Source organism: Temnothorax americanus, unplaced genomic scaffold (genome assembly GCF_048541705.1).
Source record: "Temnothorax americanus isolate GAGA-0224 unplaced genomic scaffold, ASM4854170v1 Scaffold15, whole genome shotgun sequence".
NCBI lineage: Eukaryota > Metazoa > Arthropoda > Insecta > Hymenoptera > Formicidae > Temnothorax > Temnothorax americanus.
Window position 1 is genome coordinate 2,108,678 of NW_027509286.1, and position 21,238 is coordinate 2,129,915.

The following is a 21,238-nucleotide window of genomic DNA, read 5'->3' on the forward strand; positions in this document are numbered from 1 at the left end:
AATCTCCGGAGTGATCGAATTGACCCATTTTATTTTAGGCATTTATGTATCAATCTCGACAATTTCGTACGCATCGCTCTCACGTGTTTAAGTCGTTCGATGACGCAACGGGGAAACGCTTTACCTTGGACATCTATTCTACATCGAGAATGATTAAACGCGATCGCCCAGATGTTCTGCGAGCGTTCTAAAGGGTTGAAAGAGATGTCTCTTTCCCGGTAAAATTTCCGCGAGACGTCAACGGCTCGTACACGATTACTAATCCGATGAATTTTCGGAAGGATTCGCGTTCCCTCGCGGAACCAACTGCGTCGAGGCAAAGGAACTTTCCCTCACCCGAAAGACTCGGGCACAACCCTGAAAATATTATATATACACATCATCTCTTCTACTTCGCCTCTACCTTTCGTCTAACTTTCTTCCTTTTATTATGGCAAGTACGGAATTATTCGTTGCTTGAACTCTCGCGATCCGGCTGAAAGAACGAAACCGGAAGGAAGAGAAAAAAGGACAAGCGTCCTCGCGCGTGTACGTAGAATCGTACTTTCAGTCGCGCGTTTAGCACCAAATGGGATTCTCTATCGAGTTAGTTACGACGATTGCACATGTGATGTAAAGACAGAAATGAGTTGTATTTAGCGCCAAATGCGCGCCAAATTCTGGCAACGAAGAAAGTTAGTAATACGGAGACGTTCAACGATGGAATAACGATCGCGTACGACTAATAACACCTTATAATAACGACCAAAAATCGACCACGTAAGCATCTAACAAAAAGATAAAATTCAACAATGCCAATATATTCAGCGCATATAGGCCTATTCACAACTGAAGTTGTCGTGTGCCGCATGCTAATGCGAATGCGTGCATATTACTTTTAAGGTATATACAGAAAGTGAATGTGCGCAATAGAGAAAGATGTTCATATGTGCATGTTTTAGAAAATTTTTTTCTTTTTTTTTCTTTGTAAGATTTTCCAAAATCTAAGTTCGATTATTGTTTCAGTCGCTTGCGCTGCGGCAGTTTTTTGTCGTTCACAAAATTTCTTACAATAGCCCATAATTAAAAAGTCTTTAATTAACGGTTAATATATCCTTTGTATATAATTAAATTTAAGAAAGAACGAATCGTTTAATATCTGCAATATGACTCGCGTTATTATTAGCTGTCTTTATTTTCTCTTCTTTAATTGAAGAATTAAACCTTAATCTTCCGTAAAAATTTATCTAAAACAATTTCGATAAAATTATCTAAAACTTCTGCGATAATTGCACAACGGGAACAATTTCTTATGTATTACATCATTTGGAAAAAAGTATTATCGAGTATATATAAAACGTACGATAAAGTAAAATATGCATTATCTGCGTTCCAATGCAGAATAATACATACTAAAATTTTCGGAAAATCGTTTATCGAAAAATTACTTTCATTTCACATTTTATTTTCTCGTAGCTCACTCCACGACAATAGAGTAAACTATACGCTCTTCGATAATTTTATTTGCAAATATTACAAATCGCATTCGGTAATGCATATCCAAATGTTAATCTTGGCTTCGATACGGCTTGCGAGACGTCTTCCGGTGTGAGCAGGCCTTAAGGCATCGACCAACGCGCTGATTACGACCGCTTCGATCGATACTCGATCCCACGGCTTCCTCCCGATCGGGATGTCCTTTTCTTGTCGATCACAGATAATTGCCAGCCGACGAAGGGGCTGCAATTATTGCACGCCGACTTCCGCAATTTGCCTCGCCAATCGTAAATGCGAGTCGATTTTTTTCAAAACGGGCTCATTAGGACACTTATAAACAACTCCGGCAAAGACACCGCGATCTCTAGAAGGCGCAGCACCAAATTCGACTAATTGATTTAAATTCCTACGGTTTGATCGTCCTGCTCTCTCCCCGTACGCTCTTCGTCGACCCGCAATTTAATATTATACTTCGTGTCACTCGAAAAAAATTTCATCAAACAATCACCGCGCAAGCCCTAACCGAATCTGCGGCTTGTTGAACCTTTAATATCGTATCGGCTGCCAGACACCGGTGTTTTCGTCCCGACGGTAGTAATGAGGTCTGTTATCTCGGAAAACGGTGACTGCCGGAAATTGATTGTCTTGGATATACTTGAGCGTCGCCCGCACCTGAAACAGAAATTTCGTCGCTGCTTAACGATGCGTGGGGAAACGCGGCGCAATTCGATTTATCGCTCAATGCCTTCTATCTCCTCGAGGAACTAACGATAACGATGTCCCATAGCGTTTCGAACGGGCGTTACCTGCGATACGAAATGCGGTTGCTCCACTTCCGGTGACGTGGACAGATGCTGCAGGATGAACTGATCGGTTTGCGCCAGCCAGAGATCCACGCCGCGCAGGGGGTCGTAGTTAAACGGGCCGATTCTAAGTAATCCCAAGGCGCAATCGTATATGTCCAAAACCTGTGCACGTGGACAGAATATACACGTACAGTCTCAACGGAATGCGTTAAATAAAATATCGCGCTTAATAGACTATATTTTATTTAATATCATTAATCAATTGTGTGTGTGTGTGTGTGAGTTATTATATTTCATTTAATACTAGTACTTGATATTTTTTTGTAGATTGTGGGATTATCAAGTTTTAATTTTTTCTTGTTTCAATTGTAAGCCATTAGTCTCGTTCAGCTGCAATAGTGTGTCGTTAATGTTAATGCAAAGTTGCGTACACGCACCTGCTGACCCCCGGTCAATTGTCTGGCGCACCTCAGTGCCTGATCTGGACCCTTGTCGGGGAAAGTCGCGGGAAAGATCTCGCCGGTCTTCACGTTCAGCCCGATACCGTAGATCAACGGCCAGTGAATCCCACCTCTCACGGTGGTGTTCAACTCGCCCACGCAGCACAGCGTTAGATCGATCTCCACCGGTTGCTTGTGAAATGCGGCTAGAAGACGATCGGGTCGGTTAACATCCTATATAGATATAGATAGACGAAGTCGAAGGCGGCAATTTCGTTCTATTTTTGGATATAATTCTATAAATATAATTAATTTCAGTCTAACTTTGATTGAATGTTCTAGGAAACATAATATCGTGACATGAAAATTGAGTTCTATTCCGTTTAGCTTATTTTTTTAGTCCATTTTGAACAAAGCAAGTAAATGATTGAAGTGGATGTGTTTACGAATGAAAACAGGAATAGAATAGGCATAATTATTTCTATGCTAATTTATATATGTAGATTAAAAATAAGATTCTCCGAGTCTTAAGATAATAGGAATGCCGCATAAGAAATAGATTTTTACGTACAAAGTATATTGTAGAATAATTCCTCGGAATAGTTTCTCGGATCGGAGTAGCCGCCGACCAACTGCAGCTCCAGGCGACCTTCGGGATATCCGAGGGCGAGTTCCGTTACCTTCTGGATTATTGCCGCCGCGGCATCTTCCGTTCCAGAGCCGTCAAGGTGCGCCAGAGCGGCGGCGCCCGAGCCTGAAATCCAACATTCGAAAACGCGATATTCGCAGTCCTTATTAAAGCCAAGCACACCGACTAGTTATTTATTACGGCCGGTTATATATAATTATTTTAAAAAATTATTACTATTTTATTATTTTTCTTTATTATATGAAAATAGGGCACATATTAAGCGTCATTTTTATCCAAAATTATTCTTGAACGTAAAATATTTATATTAATAACGAATATATCCGCCTGCGAATTACTCTCGGTGCGATGCACCGGATGAACTTTGTATTGTTACTTTTATGAATTATCATTACTATTCACGTCATTGATCAACGAGCTTAATTGCGTATTTATCGTTGCTGAAAAGATCAATCGAAAGAAATATTAAAACGGTCAAATGAGATGAGTTATCACCGCTTGCGCGCTATTATCTTTTTGTGACTGCTCGTTACTCTTCTACCCCTTCTCCCTTTCGGAAAGAACATGCCGATTAAAAGGGAAATCAGTTTTCAAGTGTTTAAATATCGCTACCAGGCCAGTAATTATCGCAAACAAACTGATCAGTCCTCTCAGAGCATCGCGCTTCCAGAGTTAATCACGGTTCGTTAGATATGCAATTGGTCGTCGCCTTAAGGATAAGAACAAAATGGAACAAAAAGTAACGATTGGAAACACGTGAGAATGTTTTTGCAATGTTAAAAGAGATTTTTAAAGATATGCGATTGACGCATCATAAATTGCCTACATTTATTAATTAAAAAATAAACAAACAAACAAAGGCAATAGTAACAAATTTTTACAACAATAAATTCTGAGCGCAATAAATTTCGATCGACTGTTGCACGATGGCAAAGCAACGAGTCGACGAAAAGAGCTCGCGACAAAAGGACTCTTATATCGCAAACTGTTACTTAATTACGTACTTTCGCAGTCGCTTTCTATACCACGGTCGTTATTCACGCGCAACCTTAAGACGATCGGAGACACCCAGCTCGTGTCGCGATGTACTATCGTCTCAACAGGAGAAAGCTAAGGGAAACTTATCCGACGGTTTCGTTGAGAAATATAATATAATGTAATAGGAGCTCTTTGCAATACGCGTTATCGTTCGGAGATCTAAGAAGTTCCTATGATTTGTATCGGTTATAAATATCAAAGTGACGAAATACGCTTAAAAAATAGTCGTATGATAATTTGAATAAATTTTTTGCGCCCACGAGAACACGCGAGATTATAACATGTTCTTACTTGTACATACCTTATTGCTGATATTAAGAAACGACATTATGTGTGTGTGTGTGTGTGGAAAATTGCGCAAGTAGAGCTCGTCGTTTTAGTTTTATGAACCATAAATCGCAATTATTTCCCCGAAGCTCTTTAAACTTGATATCATAGGATTGGCAAGGCATTTAAATGACTTCGTAATATGAACGTGAATCGTAAGCTGAATCAGAGTACTTTTTCCATCCAGTTCGAATGGCAGAACTGGTTCTATTAAAACGGTTCGTCTTTGCGAAAGAAGTGGCGTTTCGCATTTTGCGCGTTACGTTAGTCGTTATATCACGAAGAAGTCAATGATCGTGCGAACGAGAAGTAAAATCTTTTTTGTGCCGGGACAAAGGAAATAAAAAGCGATATAACGGAAAGTCCAAAGACGATCGCGGACGTCAGGTTCTCGTTTAGCGATATTTTTTACAAGTTTTTGCTCGTTAGCTCCGCGACTAATTTACAGTCCGAGACAAGCAGACTGTAAATGAATTTCCTGTCTTTTTTTCTCTCGACTCTTTACTTATTTCCTTTCCTTAACACTTTCAAAAATCTATACCAACAATAAAAACTGTTTTGCAATTTTCTCATAAAATGACTTCCAAATGAGATGCTTATATTTTCATTGATATTTTGGCATCAGTTATTATTATATAATTTAACATTAATTTAAATTGATTTAAAATCTATTTTTTTTTTAACTATAAAATCCCAGAACAAAAATAATTTCAAAGAATTACAATTGACTTTAAAATAAAAATCTTCGCGCAAATTAGGCTTCTGATATTTAAACAAATAACTGTAATAACTTTCTCAAATCTTTGATATAAAACACGTGCAATATACATAAAAATCTTAAAGAAGAAGCCCTCTTTATTAAAAATCGATTTCAACTTCGTCCAAAAATATATTAAGATCGGTGATACTGAGATCTCTCTGTTTCGTATATTAAATATTTTCCAACGACGCGATACCGATCAAACTGCAGTCGCGCTTTGTCATTGCGTTATTCCGACCTCTTTTTCTTTTCATTGTCGTGCCGCAAGCGGCCATTTATATGCAACCGGCAGCTATTTTATAATGAGCACGATTGTACTTTCAAATATACTCACCGGAATGCCTGACGACAACGATTATGCACGTGGTCATGTCGTCCGAACCGAGGATGCTCACGTTCTCTGCGAAGGGAAAAAGGAATAATCGTTACGGAGGAGCGAATATACGGCGCGGTGGTGCTTCGAAAGACTCTGCGGATTGTTATAGGATTATTGCGATACGGTGCAGGGACTTTCCATAATTATATAAGAAACATTTTTTCGTGTTTCAAACGTACCTTTGCCGATGGTTATTCTACGGAGAAAGGTATTAAGATATTTCACGATATCGCAAAAGAAACAACGCGTTCTTGCTCGTATTCCTCTTATTATTCTTAAATCAAGTTCAATATCGCTTCTATCTTTTCACAAATGTTTATTGCACGTCACGCGTCGCAAAAATTGTAAAATTAAAAATATGCTCTTCTTTTAAAAAAAATTAAGATAATTTAGCTACGTGTGCACAATTTGTCGATTTAGCACACATCTGTAACATAAAATGCTACACTATATTATGCTACGTTACGCACGAGAATAACGGTCGGTTTTTATGCGACAAAAATTGCTGATAAAGATTTATTATACATTCCGAGAAAAAGATAAGAAAACCTCCCATTGCGAAGCATTACCAGATTTATCCAGCGAAGCACGTGGAAAGATACGTCTCGTTACGAGATTTACCGCACCGTTGTTATTGCAGCATAATAACGAATCTCGGTTATTTTTGAAAGTTACACCATCAGAAAAATTGGACTATAATTTACAGTTGTGTCCGATAACGCGCAAAATAATGCCCGGCATCCGGTTGATTTATCACTCGCGCGCGGCTGTTTCTTTTTTTTCTGTTCTCATAATTAAGCGCAATCACAGCTATATGGTACGTTGACGAGTTGCGTCAATCCCGCGATATCGCGGCAAAAGTAACCGGTAACACTCGATATCTCTTTAAGAGATAACCAGGAGATCGCGTGACTATTGCATCAGTAACATATTCTCTCTGATAGGTACCGAGATTATTTTTCGAGAAGATTACGTTCCTCTCTCCCGCGCAGGGACGACTGATCCGCGCAGTCATTTGGGTCTAGCGAACCCATGGATCCGAGCTCAATGGACTGCCGCCACTGCCGGACACTTACATACATTTACATGCACGTCATACACACATTTTTGTGAGCGACAGTGTAATAAACGTTTCAGGAAAAAATGAAAGCAAGATACCTGATTTTAAAATAAAAAGAAGAATTAGAACAAAACCATATAGACGCATTTGATACAGATGGTGTAGAATAATGATAGCTGAATCTCATTATTTCTATCTATATATAAAAAAATTGCATCTTTGAAATAGTAGTCAAGTATATTTACTAGTATATTTCTCTGACTTTTAAGCATTATTTAATAATTTTATCGCATATTTTAATAACATAATTATTGGAAAAATTTTGTTACTTTAAAATACATGAAAAGAGTGGCCTTATTTTACGACGCAATGACTTGACCATAAAATCTTTTTTTTTTTTTTAATTACATTTGTTTGTATGATACTCCATGAAATTCACGAGGATAGTCTCTGAATTTATCTAAGTTGCTCTGTCCTCAAAATTGGTTCATTTAAAGCTGGATCCAGATCAAGGAAAGAGCGCGAAAAAACGTTTGCCGGCGGCCGATGTTGGCATTCATTGAAGCAAGTTGTTCGTTCGTCCGCTGTTTCATTTTCTTGGATCCAGCTTGACGCGGCGCATCGAGATGCGCTGCACTTACTGTCGTGCGGCAGCGTCGCGGCCATTTCTCGTTGTTGAACGTAGAGGAGGCCCACCGGGCCCACGAGTTTCGCCGGCATCGAGTGCAGCTGGGCCGCGCTCTCGCGGTACACCGGATGGGCCGCGTACAAGGACCTGCTGTCCGCAGGAATCTCTTCCTGCAGAACCACCCCGCCCACCACCAGCACCATCCTGCGAAAGCGAAACGAAAGCGATTATATACAGCGAGATAGAAAAACAAACGTTTTATCGCGCTTGAGGTGTTGCGCACTGAAAGACGACGCGCGCGCACGTCGCGCACACGTTCAACGTGCATGAAATTAATTCCGCGGAACAATACGCTCGCGAACGATTAATAATTTATGCCGCAGCGACGGCCATTCCTCGCCGTTTAATTCCCATTTTATTCCTCCATTGACGCACGTGATCTTAGAAATCGCCGACGACGCGAGATTTCTTTATCGGGCAAAGTTCAAATTTGTCCGAGAAGTGCGTTGAAAAAACGTATATCTCATAAATTCCTCCGCGATTGTCTATACGTATCTCCTTCGTTCTCCCCATCTTTATCCTATCGTATAAAAAATATGTTAATGCAACGCCTCGAATATAAGCGCAGCTTGATTCTCGCAACGTGGTAGTTAGCGGCAATCATCGCACTTCAAATTGCAATAATCCTGGCGAAATTATTGCGTCTAGTCAAAAAATTAAGGCCGATCAAAGGTTTCTGATCGAAACGCGGTCGTTCTCGTTCTACTTGGGGCGTACACCTCCCTGTAAGTCATTTGCAAAGTGACTGGCCCGGTTGTACGTGATCTCGCGTGATAAATCACAACCGGCGGATCATTAAAATCAATTTACGGCAACCGTATAAAGCAAAGTAGCCGTCGCGCGACGCAAAAGGCGGGTGTGTTGCACGTCTGGCTTATCGAGTGGTAAATTCGCTCGTACGAGGGTAAATTACCCTCGTATTTCGATCTTAACAATGAGGTCCTCAAGCATATCTCGCATACACGATCGAGACTGGGCATTGTGCGACAAAGTCGGGTAAAGTATCGGACTCGAGATCGCATTGTCGGTACCGGGCGCAGTCATTAGTAGTGTTAACAATCGCGACAGCAAATGCCGTTGTTTAAACAAATTGCAACATTAAACTCAACCTCAACGACTTAACTTACACAGTTAAAAATAAAACGTAATTTCAATTAACATATGGACCGCTATACACACGATTTTTTACTATGTCATCTATTATGTTGCTTTATTCGATATTATAACACTGACATTATTAATTCACGGGAAAAAAGGATTAGCTATTTTGCAGCAGAGCTATAATTTAGCAATAGTAGCAAAACTTTAAGAACTGTTTTGTTACTATTGCTAAATTATACCTCTCGCTGTAAAAAAATATTGCTCTTGCTGCAAAAAATGTTATACATATTTTACAACTAGATTTGCTATATAGTAGCAGCTATAATCCTTTTTTTTCGTGTTGTAATATCGACGTTAAATCTAAAAAAAATCTTCGACAAAACAAAATCCAATTACCAAACAAGACAACTTGGATGACAAGTGTCTCTTTAAAAACTCTAATCGCGCACCCTCCCCATGTCTTTTTATTAATATAAATTGCCGAGTTGTGTTATTAATCAAAAAATCATCGCCTCGCTAATTAAAGCATCGATGATTGATCGTCATCGATCTTCCTTCGATCCTGGTTGGCAAGAGTTCGCGCAAGGATGACAAGAAACATGTTTTCTTTTATTAGTAAGAAAAAAAAACGAGACAGGCTCTGCGAAAAGCGCGCGCGCGCGCCACGCGTTTAAATGCAGAATAATCGTCAATTATGTCGACGGCGCTCGCAGAATGAAAGGAACGCCACGAGAAATATGAGGTTTTCGCAAAAACTCGTCGCGGCGCGGCGTCCTCCGTGTGCGGCGCGATTCGTGGCAAGGACTAAAATAGATCCCTACGATCCGCGTGTCGTGCAGCTGCTTCTGCGAACGCGCAGAAATACGCGTGACGGCAAAGCCACTCGTATCACTTCTCCGCGACAATTTTCAATTTTTATTCATAGCGTAACTGTAATACGCTATGAAAAATGTCTGTAAAATTTAACCACGCGTATACGCTGTAAATAAATCTATTATTTCTTCAATCACGACGCATTGCGATTATTTGTTCGTCATTATCATAACGCGACGCGAAGGTGCAAATTACAATCAATCTTTCAGGTTGCCGCGAGGACGTACAGACTGGCGTAAATTAGAGGATTAATTAAGGAACACGCGAACGCGTAAGTTTCATGCGTACTTGGAATAAATCCCAAGTACGCGCGTGCACTTTGCATTCGCGATGCTAGCGGTTAACTCGACTTCAATGGCTGTCCCCTGTATAAGATCCGTAATTATATCTCGCGTTCTCTCCGCGCCGCTCTAGAAACGAAGGAACGGAAAATTGCAGCGACCAGCCCGGCGGTATCTTACCCGCGAGCCGCGTAAGTTTCGGTATTAGGGGAGCGCGGTACTGTAATCCGGATGAGATAATTGCATGTTTTGTATTCGGTGGAAATATCGCGGCTTAATTATACGGCGTGCGACATGCGATGCATACCGCTCCGTTGCTTGCTCGCTGGAGCAACTTTTGTGTTGCGCGATTCGTTCCATAAGTGATGTATACGCCGCGTGAAAAACCTCCATTTGCTCCGTTGTTGAGTTGCAACGGACTCAACGAGGTAATTAGAATTTTTGGAGATTTATGCAAAGCACATCAGCTCCATCCATTTAGCGTCAAACCCTTCTTCTTATTTTATTACAATTTGCTATTTTATTTCTGGATATATATATTACAGTTGAAACTTCCATTCACGTGGCATACTTTGCAAAAATTGTAAAATTAACGGAAAATAAAACGCCGAAATTTCGCTGCTAAAAGTCTCGGATAAATTTCTCAATTTCTTATTGTCAGAACGATATTTTCGTTTTAAAATAATTGCCTCGCAAACTTTGGCTTACGCGATAATTATCTTTCTAGCGTTTCTCACGAAATGGACTATCATGCCGGAAAAGCAGCGTTTGGTACTTAAACGCGTAGTTTTAGCGAAATTAAGAGTGACACGCTAAACGAAACGCAAGAAATACGCGGCACGAAATACTCTCGTCTCCGTAATTATTGCACGCCGCAGGAGAGACAGCTTACGTGTGATTAATTGTGTCACAGGCGGTTGTTCGTATAATAATGAGACGAACGTGCGGCTGTGTCGCTCGGTTCCGATCGCGAACTGTCACGTGGAGGCTGCGGCTATGCTGACGCATAATTCGCGAGAAACCGACACTATCGCGCGGTGACATCCGTGCACACGATGTACGTGGTTGTTTTATGTTATGAATATTATTCAGGGAAAACCACTCAGACACGCGAATTATCATGTCGCGACATTATTATATCAATTTCTCGCGGTGCGATATCGCATCAATAACAGGCGTATTGCGGCACGCTGTTTGTACGTGCTATTATCACACGATTATCGGACGGATTGCGTCGAAATCAAATAACTTATAATACGTTAGGGTGCATGATAAACAAAAGACGAGAACGATCAACGGATCATGGGTTTATCGAAACCGAGATTAAATATTAGTTTATTTAAACTATCATTATACGACGTGTAAATAACTTGCGTATCTCATTCTACGACCTGACAGCAACTCACCTTACTTTTTTAAATGGATTTTCTTCTAATAAAATCTATCCGTAACGATTGCGCTCAGGTGCAATGGGATAATATATAAATAGCACTCGATGTATCTTTCATGCAGGAATATGCGTCTCTTTATTCAAACTTACAGTCCTTGTTACACTAAGCTATCGAAACGTTCCGTTATTAGAATTCTACAAGCTTTCATCGAGAAAAAATTTTAACACAACTTTCTTTCTCACTTTTATTATCAGCCGATATTTCTCTCACGCAATGTTCTCAAATTCACAAATATCTTCCATCGTACGTTTGCACGAGCGTTGTCATTTCAAGAAGCATCTCGATCCTACCGATTTATCGCGATTTTAAGCTACGCTGATCCTCGGTATTACGGAGATTAAGAATCAGAAATCATTCGGTCCGCACCTTAATGCGATTTGCTCTCAATCGCACTGTCTGTGAATCGATCGCGTGACGCTCCGTGACAAAACAAATCCCGGATTTCGGAGTTTCTGCCGGATATTTTGAACGCGCAATCACTTCCGGCTTATAGAGACGCAGCCGAAACGACAAAACGGGATGATCTCGCGTCGATCTCACGAGCGTCGATTCAAGATCTAGCTGAGCCGCGACTAAATTCGTCCGCGCAGTTTTCATTAAGTCGTCGTCGACTGTCCCGGCGCTCATTAACAAGTCGCGTTAATTATGGCCTCTGTTATCAGCCGGCGCGGCGATTGGACGGCTTCGTGGACGCGGTGGGACGGGTTAAAATCCAAGAGGGACCAATCCGGGCCGGCCGGTCGATCGGATATCGGGGCTCCGCGAACGAGAAAATAACATGTTTGGCTCTGTCGGCAGGGCTTAGGAATCGAAATCGCCTCGGCCCCACTTTTTTTTTTATTTCTTTTTCCTTTTTTTAAAAAACTTTTTCTGTTTGCGCCGGTGGCCGGCCGACTGGTGCGGTGTTTCGTGGGAGCAGGTTTACGGGGTAGTCGAAAAGTTTAGATCACTGCAAATCAAACTCACGCAAAAAACGCCATCGTTCACTAGCCTTAGCAGCCAAAAGTTGATATTAAAATACGTAGTAGAATTATTTGATGAGCGGAAAAAGATAGCAGGTGACAAACATTTAAACAAGTTATAATAATTATTGAATAAAAGTATTTTGTAACAAATTCAAAAAAAGTCTGTACATTAGATTTAATTCACAAAATTATACTAATTATTTACACGGATTTTGAAATGGTAAACTTAATAATGAAATAGGATCTGAATTGTTCCACGGTGCTGGACGTTGGAAGCTTTCCGGCGAGTATAATTATAGTAGATGACTGCGTATTGAAAGTCTTTTCTTTCCGTGAAAAAGCGACCGAGTGGAGAAACGGGCGACACGATAGCATCTGAATATATGTAGATATATTAACAGAGGTCAACTTGCATATATTTTCACAATGAGAAGCGAGAGATACCTGGACGACCTGAATAAGCAGCTGCAGACTCAATCTGGACTAAAGATCGCGCATGGAATAAGAATAAAAAGGGATATAAATACCAACTTCTCTCACTTGGTGATAGAGTAAAATTCTCGAACGAAACCTGTGGTCTAAATAGAAAAAGAAGATTATCCTCTGATCGAGCGCTTGGGGTTCGATTTTACTGGCGGCGATTAATTCTAATCTTATCTCATTATTTGCTCTTACTCTTTTTATATCGTAGCCGAAGAAAGATCTTGAGGTAAAATAACTTCGATTAACTAACTCTACTCTACCTAATCTTCGTTGATTCTCGGGATAAGGCAACAGATGCGTCTAGTTCGACGATTACCGCAAAATGCTGCAATTTTATTTTTTCGTCGGTTAAACCCCAATAAAATTTTAACTTGTTGATTATAATTCAATTTATTCGATTTACGCATTGAATTGTATTGGACGTAAAAGCAGTGAGGTGCTTTCTTTCTCCCCTTTCTCCCCGTTGGTTCATTTCTAAAGCGTTGACTTGGGCTCTCTCTACTTGAAATAATCCATTCAAATATATACGAAGTCGCGTTCTCCTTTTTAGCTATCTGAACAGTGGCATCGCACCGCTCAAGTCATTAGTCTACCTAAGCCTATGTTAATTTCTTTCCCCTTTTAAACTTATTCCGTATTTGTTCGATTCGAGCCGTCGCGCGTCGATAAAATCGCTTCGGAATACGCGACGCACCTTTTTATACCCCGTGACGTCAACGACACTTGGAAAACAGCCTAATGTGAGTCCATAAGCACAAGAAGTTTAAGCGACGCCGCCGCAAATATAGGAATACAAGATCATTAAGATAAAAATTTATTCCGTCAAGAGACGTTTCAAATAAATACCAAGTAGGGGTTAAGAAGATTCACCCTTCGAAAGACCGCGGCTGCCACGCGAGGAGTCCTGCCGTACAAACGAGTGTCGTGACAACGCGAACGACAGCCTTCCGAGCGTAATCGCGACTGTGATCGAGGGATCGGAGATCTCCACCCCGAGACAATCATCAGCCACCCTCGAGGGAGGCCGCGAACGACGTGGACGGAGGGCGACCTCGGGGACGCCGATATCATCTCGACACGGTGGGATTAGGCCGCGTATAGGAAACGTTATCGACGAGATCTTACGGACGCGGATCGACAGACGGACGGGCGGGGAAAGAAATGCCTTTACATCAGATTATAAGGCGCGGAATCTCGGGCGCGGATCTTCCGCGATCCTCGCCGGAACGAATCGCGGTGGTGCCCGGTACGATACCGGGACGGAGAAGCGGAGCAACTCTTTCGCCGGAACGCCCCCTCGTTCCCCGGATCGATCCCGAACGATTTACGGCGGGGATCGATTTGATCGACGATCAAGAGGACCGCGCGCTCTCACCCTGCGCCGCTTCACCTCGCCTCGCCTCGCCTCGCCCCGCGATGTCGAGCAGTATTTCTTTGGCCGCGAGGAAAGGACGGAGATATTAACCCTCTCGGACGGTTAACACTCGATACTCGCCGTCGCTGATTAATGCCGGCCGTATACTTTTCCGTGTAAATGTGCGAACTGAATTTATCGCGTTCGAAGCGAAGCTCGGATGCATCGGATACTATGAGAGCCGATTCGAAAATGCTTGATTCTCTTCGTTCCAAGTTATTTTCAATTTTGAAAAAAAAAAATTGTACATCAAATTTGATTTAATTTATGGTACTTTAATGTTTTAGAGACTGTACGTGTTAAAGATGTGCGTAAAAGGTTTCAATAAAATTTCACGATTAAAATTTCAAATCAATATAACATATTGTTACTTAAAATTATATTAATACATGCCATTCGCGCGATTATATATGTTTATATATAATAACAATTTTTATTAAGAAGAAGGCAATAAATCATAGAAAAAATATTTATTCTGGTGGTGCAAAGTTCAAAGTTACATCAGGAAAACAATCCATAAAATATTATAATTGAATTTTTAATTAAATTCTTTTTATATTTGGTCAATATTGTCTAACAACAATCGATCTTTATCATCTGTCATGTACAAATTACAATTATTCACTATGAAAACTGATATTTGGTATCATTAGAATTCGGTGTTTTACGCGCAACTGGATATAGAATGCGACCGTTGTTGTAGAATAATGATTAGAAGTGAGATTTCGCTGCTCGTAAAAATTTCCTGAAATTGAAGAGAAAAACGCGGTCTTCCGATCGCGACGAGGACAAGAGACTCGAGAGAGAGCGCCGAGTCGCGAGAGCGAGGATTCCCATGACGCGCGGAAAATTAGAACCGCCGCGCGCGCGGACGATGAGATTATATGGCGCGGTAGGTAGGTATGGCCATTGTTGTGTGCCGACGAAAATTACACTGTTCAAAATCCATTGTATCAGATTGCCGGCCACGCCGCGCCGGTAGAATTTCTACGTCGTCTTCGTCCTCGTGTCGTCATCGTCATCTCCCTCCCGTCATCTTCTGAGTGTTCGCTTTCGATACACGAGGTCAGATTTCATATGGCCGGTGTCATATCGTCGAAATCGTACCGTTTTATGCAATGAGACATTTGCTTTTGAGTTCAGATTCTCTTTTTTTTGCGAATTCATTACTCATTTCGCTCACGTATTTTATTATAGAAAATAATAGCAAGGGAAATATGCTTCTCTCTCTCTCTCTCACTCTCTCTGCGTTAAAATTAAGAAATGAAATAAAATTCAATGGTTTACGACTTCATAAATCTTCACACTTCTTAATTTTAATTTTAAATGAGGGACAGTCGCGGAGAAAACCAGACTCTATATTGTAATGCGCTGCAACGAGAACACTTATTTTGAATGTCTCGCTTGATTTAACGCCGGGAGTTTTTACTTCGCACCATCGGAAGATAATACATATACATATGCGATGTAAACGAGAGCGATAGAAAAATCGAGAAAGCAAAGTCATTGAGATAGCGTCGGGCATAAATGTCTTCTCGCAAGTATCTGGAGCAGAGATAAGCACCGCGGAGCCTTAGGATCGAAATATATACAGTTCCGTTAAGACGACTCACTGGCTCCGGCGGCTAATCCGGTTCGATAAATCGGCTTTGCAGTTAAAAAAAAAAAGTCAGCGTAAACAGCGATTTCGCGGCGAGCTTGCAATATGTCAGCCCGAATGCTCGCGAATTATCAAATTTCGTTCTTCTCATTCAGCGGGGGAATTTTATCGAATCTCTGAGATATACGCGCGAGCGACAATTATTCTTAGTCTGAAAACGAACTTATCTCACTTCGCGAGTATTCAAAAACAATTTACAATCTTTCTCGCTGTAATTCGCTCTCTCAATCATTTATCTAAATTGCTAAAAAGTGTCGCAGAATAATGTCGAAATCCGTGTTGATCGTAAATAATTCAGATAGATCGAAGTGCTATATATAACTAATGTTCTTTATCTTTAGTTACTGCTTCGACAATATTTTTTGAATCTTAAAATAATATCTTTCTAAATTTATCTTATAGTGGCTAGAAAAGCTAAAATATCGATAATAACGCAATTAAAAGAAAGTTTGCACAAATGTGTTGATCCTTAAAATTTCCTCGCTTAGATTATTTCATCCGCGTCGGATTTAATCGCGAGTCGTGATTTAAAATCGCCGGGGCGCGACAGAAGAGCGGATGGAATTACGGCGATATTGATCGATCGAAAATCAGCGATGAGTATACACAATTATTGAGGGGGATGGACAGAGGAGTTAGACGAGAGGAAGCTATTCCCGTTCGGGGTACAAAGAAGGTAAAGAGAGGACAGAAAGAGGCCTGAGAGCAAAATGGCGGGGCCCTTCGTGACCGTAATCGGCCGACCGGGAGGAGGCCGCTCGGATCGAGCCACACGGAAATCCACTTGAAAAGTAGCCATTACCTTAATTATTGGCCTTTCTAAGAGGCCGTGGCGGCGCGGCGGGGCTCGGGATACGCGGGATTCCGCGTATTCAGTACCAGTCGCCGAGGGAATCCCGAAAATCCTCGGGATTTCTTCGCGACGTTCCCGCCGCGGGATCGAAGAAGATAAATATAGCTTCTCGATTTACGATTCGATTAGAAAAGCTCTCTGTGCCTAAAAAATTAATATTACTTTTATTTTTAACAAACTACAAAAAATTACTACAGTCGCACGAAGCGATCTTGGCGTTTTTTTTTTTTAATCGAAAAAGACTATCATATCCTTTTGCAATTACGACCCGTTCGACGGAAAATAAAAATCCGATTCCACTTTCTAATCAATCGAAGAGGTATCAATGCTCGCAGAAATATGTCGCAGCTAAAGGGACCAAGGAGGTCGAGGCCAATTGAATCAGCGGAAATAAAGGCGAATCACGACGATCGAGACTTAAATCGCGGCGAGAAAACTGAAGTGGTGCATCCTCGCGAATTAATTGCGATCGACTCAGAGTATCCTTCCGATCGAGAGAGCGGGGAAAGCGCGAGGTAATTAAAACCAGGCGGAGGAGATCGATGATCCGGGAGTAGATCGCTTTAATAACCGCGTATCGACGTGTTCACCATGCCGGCTCCTCGAGCGAGCGGAGACTCTCATCCAAAAGGATCAACGAAAAAGCCCCCCGATCGAGCCGAGGCATCGCTCACTTAAGGAATTAGCGGTAATGGTGGTGCAGCGCCGCGCAACTTTGTTGCACGCTATTTCATAATGCAACGCTATCGAAAGCAGGGGGGAGGGAAGGTGCTGGAGAGTCTGCGGGGGCAAGTTAGCGTACCGCCGGTAATTCACGATGCTTTTGCACGGGTCGATCGGCGGCCGGTGAAGAACCGATACATCCGAGCGAACTTCGTATGCATTTTTTTTTCACCTTTCGATTTCGTTTTAATGCGCCTTCCCGCCTCTATTTTTAGTATCTCGCTTTAGCGAACTTCGTGCACAATTAGAATTTCATCCACACACACATCAGCCCTAAAAGATTAAATCTGCAAAGATAAATCTGTCAAGATTTCTGTATCTGTCTTTACAAATTTAGACGGATCGTCTTAAATTCGTGACTAATGATTGTCATCATACATTCATCGATCCACCGACACGCATCTCTTACGCGTCCATCGGTTACGAGGAAGATACACGCGAGAGGCGTAAACGCAAGCGAATCTGCGACTGACAGCGAACAAACGCCGATTTATCCGCGATCCCCGTCCTTTTCAGATTGTAATTTTACAGACCCGTGCATACCAGAAGGCACTCTTGTGTCCGTTTCTTCCTCCCTCTACCTCCCTCGCGCGACTATTACTCGCAGGATGCACTCTAGGCGCGTATACACGCGCACGCATACGCGCACGCATGCACGCACGACACGCATCACTCGTGCCACGTACCCGCACACGGGCGCAATTACATTCCGTGCGCAGTTATTTATTTAAGCGTGCAAAAGAGCCATTAAACGGATGCCTCGCGAGTCACCTTCTTTCCACGCAATGTCGGTATTCTAATGGCCGGCGATTCCGCCGGCGGCCCCGAAGATAGAGTTTGTATCGCGAGAGTCACGGGCATCTTTTCTGGATACCGTGTTGCCCGTGTTCTGTTGATCCAGTAGAAAATGCGAGACTTATAAATGCCTCAACACACGCTTGGATATTAATCATCGTAAAAGCTGTCGCGAGACTTACGTTTAATCTATCGTTAAAATTAAAATCGAGTGTATCCTACGTATGTGCGTATTAATAAATCTTACGCTGAAAATAAGATTAACGCGAAAGGATTAAAGATCGCTCCCGATTTAAACGCTCTTTTTCTCGTTGGACGAGACGCGTTGGTATATAGCGCCTCGGAGATTTCACGTTCATTAGAGTGTGAATGATGACCGCGGACGGGGACGTTGCGGAAACTCTAATGCGCGTTAAAATGACGTCTTCTCCAGTGTCTCGAAACACGAGGGGATATAGCCGCGGACGGATGTAACCGAGATGCCCGGTATCGGGCATCACTATGCCGTATATAATACGTACACGTCGTCTCGCGGTCGCGGTCCTCGAGCCTGATTATCCCGATGGCGAGATCCGTATCTGGTGGTAATTAGGGGTCTAATTAAACCGGTTAATTAATCACTAAGCGCGCCGTATGCGGGGACTGGACACGACGTATGGTCACCGCCACAGCGACCCGATCGTCGACATTTCGAGATCGTTATGCAAAATTATTCGCGGTGAAAATTACCCATTACGTCATATTTATGTGTACATCGCACAATTAATAAATTTACTCCGCATTCGACGACGAAATCTGACGGTACCGTTCGTCAGTTCGATTAGAAATCGCGAACGGAAATCGCTCGTTGCGTTTTTTACTCGGCGGAATAAGCCGCCGCGCCGATCTGCTGGTGAAAGGACAATCGACAATAATGCCTTTATCCGTTCGACCTGGCATCGGTCCGGCAAACTCTCTTTTTCGTCGGTGGACACACGTTCCCAGCATCAATGGGCCCCTGTCTCTCCCACATCATTTATCGATCTCTTGAGTTCCTGTCTTTCCGATGGAAAGACTTTTCTGCGGAGGACTTTTGCGATTGCTTGAAAATAAGAATATACCAGAATCTCTATAAAATCGCGCCGTGTTTCCATATTGAAATATTATTTACGACATAATTTCATTCAATTCCTACTGTCTGCCTTTTAGAAAGAACAATTCCGATAATTTTAATTTTAATTAGAAGCTTTCTGACGTATATTTTTGCTTACTTTTATCGCGATAAAACGATTATACGAACGACGAACGATCTAAAAAATATTAATGGTGCTGATTGAAAAAGTCGAATTTTTTACACGGAGAACCTTGCATTTGGAGGTAGATAAAGGGCAATTCAAGGCCGTTTACGTTATTAGTTTAATTCACGTGGCAAATCGCTTGCGCCACCCAGACGGAAAAAGACGGCGAGGAGGCATCAAGTGCGTTCGGGCTGACGGCGAGCGATTAGGGCGATTTGAGTACAGGTAATTAGAAAAACGCACGTGTCCATTACCGGTGCATGTGGGCGATGCATGTGGCCGCCACGGTTTTATTGGTCACTTTGCATCGATTTACGACATGCAATACGTGACTTGCAAAAAGACAGCTTCGTTCTTACCGCTATACAAGATATTCGAGGTACATCGTAACGTACCGTTTCTCATTAGTAAACTTCTCAATCAATGTACTTTTAGCTTTTAACTTTCGTTCGTTTTTTTTCCAAGTAATTCTATAATTTTAAACATTAAAGTATTTTCGTTAAGCGAAGCGTGTATTTAAAATTATACAAAGAATGACGTTTATCCATTTTCATCCCTGAAACTTAATTTGAAAAGTTTCTTGGTTTTTTTATTCTTTGTAACAAGGAAATTTTGCATCGTTAGTTTGGACAAGGAAAAACTACTTCAAATTAGCCTGGTTTTCATATGGAAATGTGGTTGGAAAAGGCAGAAAATGTTTGGAATAATAAATAAATAGTAAAAGTGTTTTTTTTTTATATTTAATTTTACCTTAATGCAAAATTAATCTGAAATTAGATCGCTTTTAGATATAAAAATTAAAAAAAATTGATATCAATAATTTCCCAAACAATATCTGTAATAAATTCAGCTCTATATTTATAAATTTAAGAAATTCATGATTAGAATTTAGAAGAGGACGTACTAGACTTGGAGTATTTTGTACAAACAAGTTAAATGGGGATACATGACGATAATATATATGCGCTGTAAAAGTGTTCAAATATATCTCGAGACTGCTCGGTCGAAGTAGAAAGAAATGCGTCCAACAAAACAACATCAAAGGGTTGGGAAATCGAGATTACCCCGGAAGCGATGCCCAGGCAATAAAAAATCGATCGCCGTATCGCTCACAACAACCGAGAATTCTGTCGATGATAAGAGAAGTCCGACCGATGACGTCGGGCTCGTTGCCCGGCATCGTCGTTATCGCGACGGACGATTTGATTTCTCGGTCGATTTCTTATTTTGCTTCCTCGTGTTCCGCGTAAACACGGCGTCGCTGCCGCCCGCGATTTATCTGTTTTCCTCTCCGCGATACGAGAGTCGTGAGATCGGCGCGAAATTTTCCACTGTCCGACGCAGGCTGAACTGCTCCCCTGTTGCAAATAATGGAGCACGATAACTATAGTTTTGCCGACAGGCGGTCACACATATATGCATGTACACACCGTATGCACGCATACGTACCGTAGCTTGAAACATTTCCGTTTATCGCGGAAAATTATTTTTTAATGCAATGCGATAATAATTCTTAACGGCAAGCAAATTGTTCAAGATGATTAAGTTAATGTATCTAGACAAAGAATGCTTCGCGATAATCGAAAATGTCAGACAAAATGAAAAATTGTGAGTGATATTAAAAGGACTGCATAAAAAAAAACTGACGAATTAGACGCATATACAATTTTTCTGAAATACGTATAAATCATACGCGTTAATATTGAAAGGTATTTACGTCATGTACGAATAAGCTTGAAAGA

General features: G+C 41.5%; 1 protein-coding gene across 6 annotated transcripts in view; it reads right to left on the bottom strand.

The window, feature by feature from the left end:
- Nucleotides 1-929: 929 nt before the first annotated feature.
- Nucleotides 930-21,238, bottom strand: part of Ntan1 (N-terminal amidohydrolase 1) — a 48,659-nt gene continuing 28,350 nt past the window's right edge. For 2 of the 6 annotated variants that reach the window (XM_077402133.1, XM_077402132.1), the window contains exons 3-8: nucleotides 7,574-7,764; nucleotides 5,831-5,896; nucleotides 3,294-3,476; nucleotides 2,720-2,928; nucleotides 2,283-2,444; nucleotides 930-2,148 (exon numbers count right to left, since the gene is read on the bottom strand). In XM_077402133.1, coding sequence (XP_077258259.1) covers nucleotides 2,023-2,148; nucleotides 2,283-2,444; nucleotides 2,720-2,928; nucleotides 3,294-3,476; nucleotides 5,831-5,896; nucleotides 7,574-7,763 — 936 coding nt within the window. In that variant the 5' untranslated portion in view covers nucleotide 7,764 and the 3' untranslated portion in view covers nucleotides 930-2,022. Of the gene's footprint in view, nucleotides 2,149-2,282; nucleotides 2,445-2,719; nucleotides 2,929-3,293; nucleotides 3,477-5,830; nucleotides 5,897-7,573; nucleotides 7,765-10,767; nucleotides 10,895-11,281; nucleotides 11,943-21,238 lie in introns of those variants that run through there. The other 4 variants (XM_077402135.1, XM_077402134.1, XM_077402131.1 and 1 more) reach the window with 4 other exon arrangements.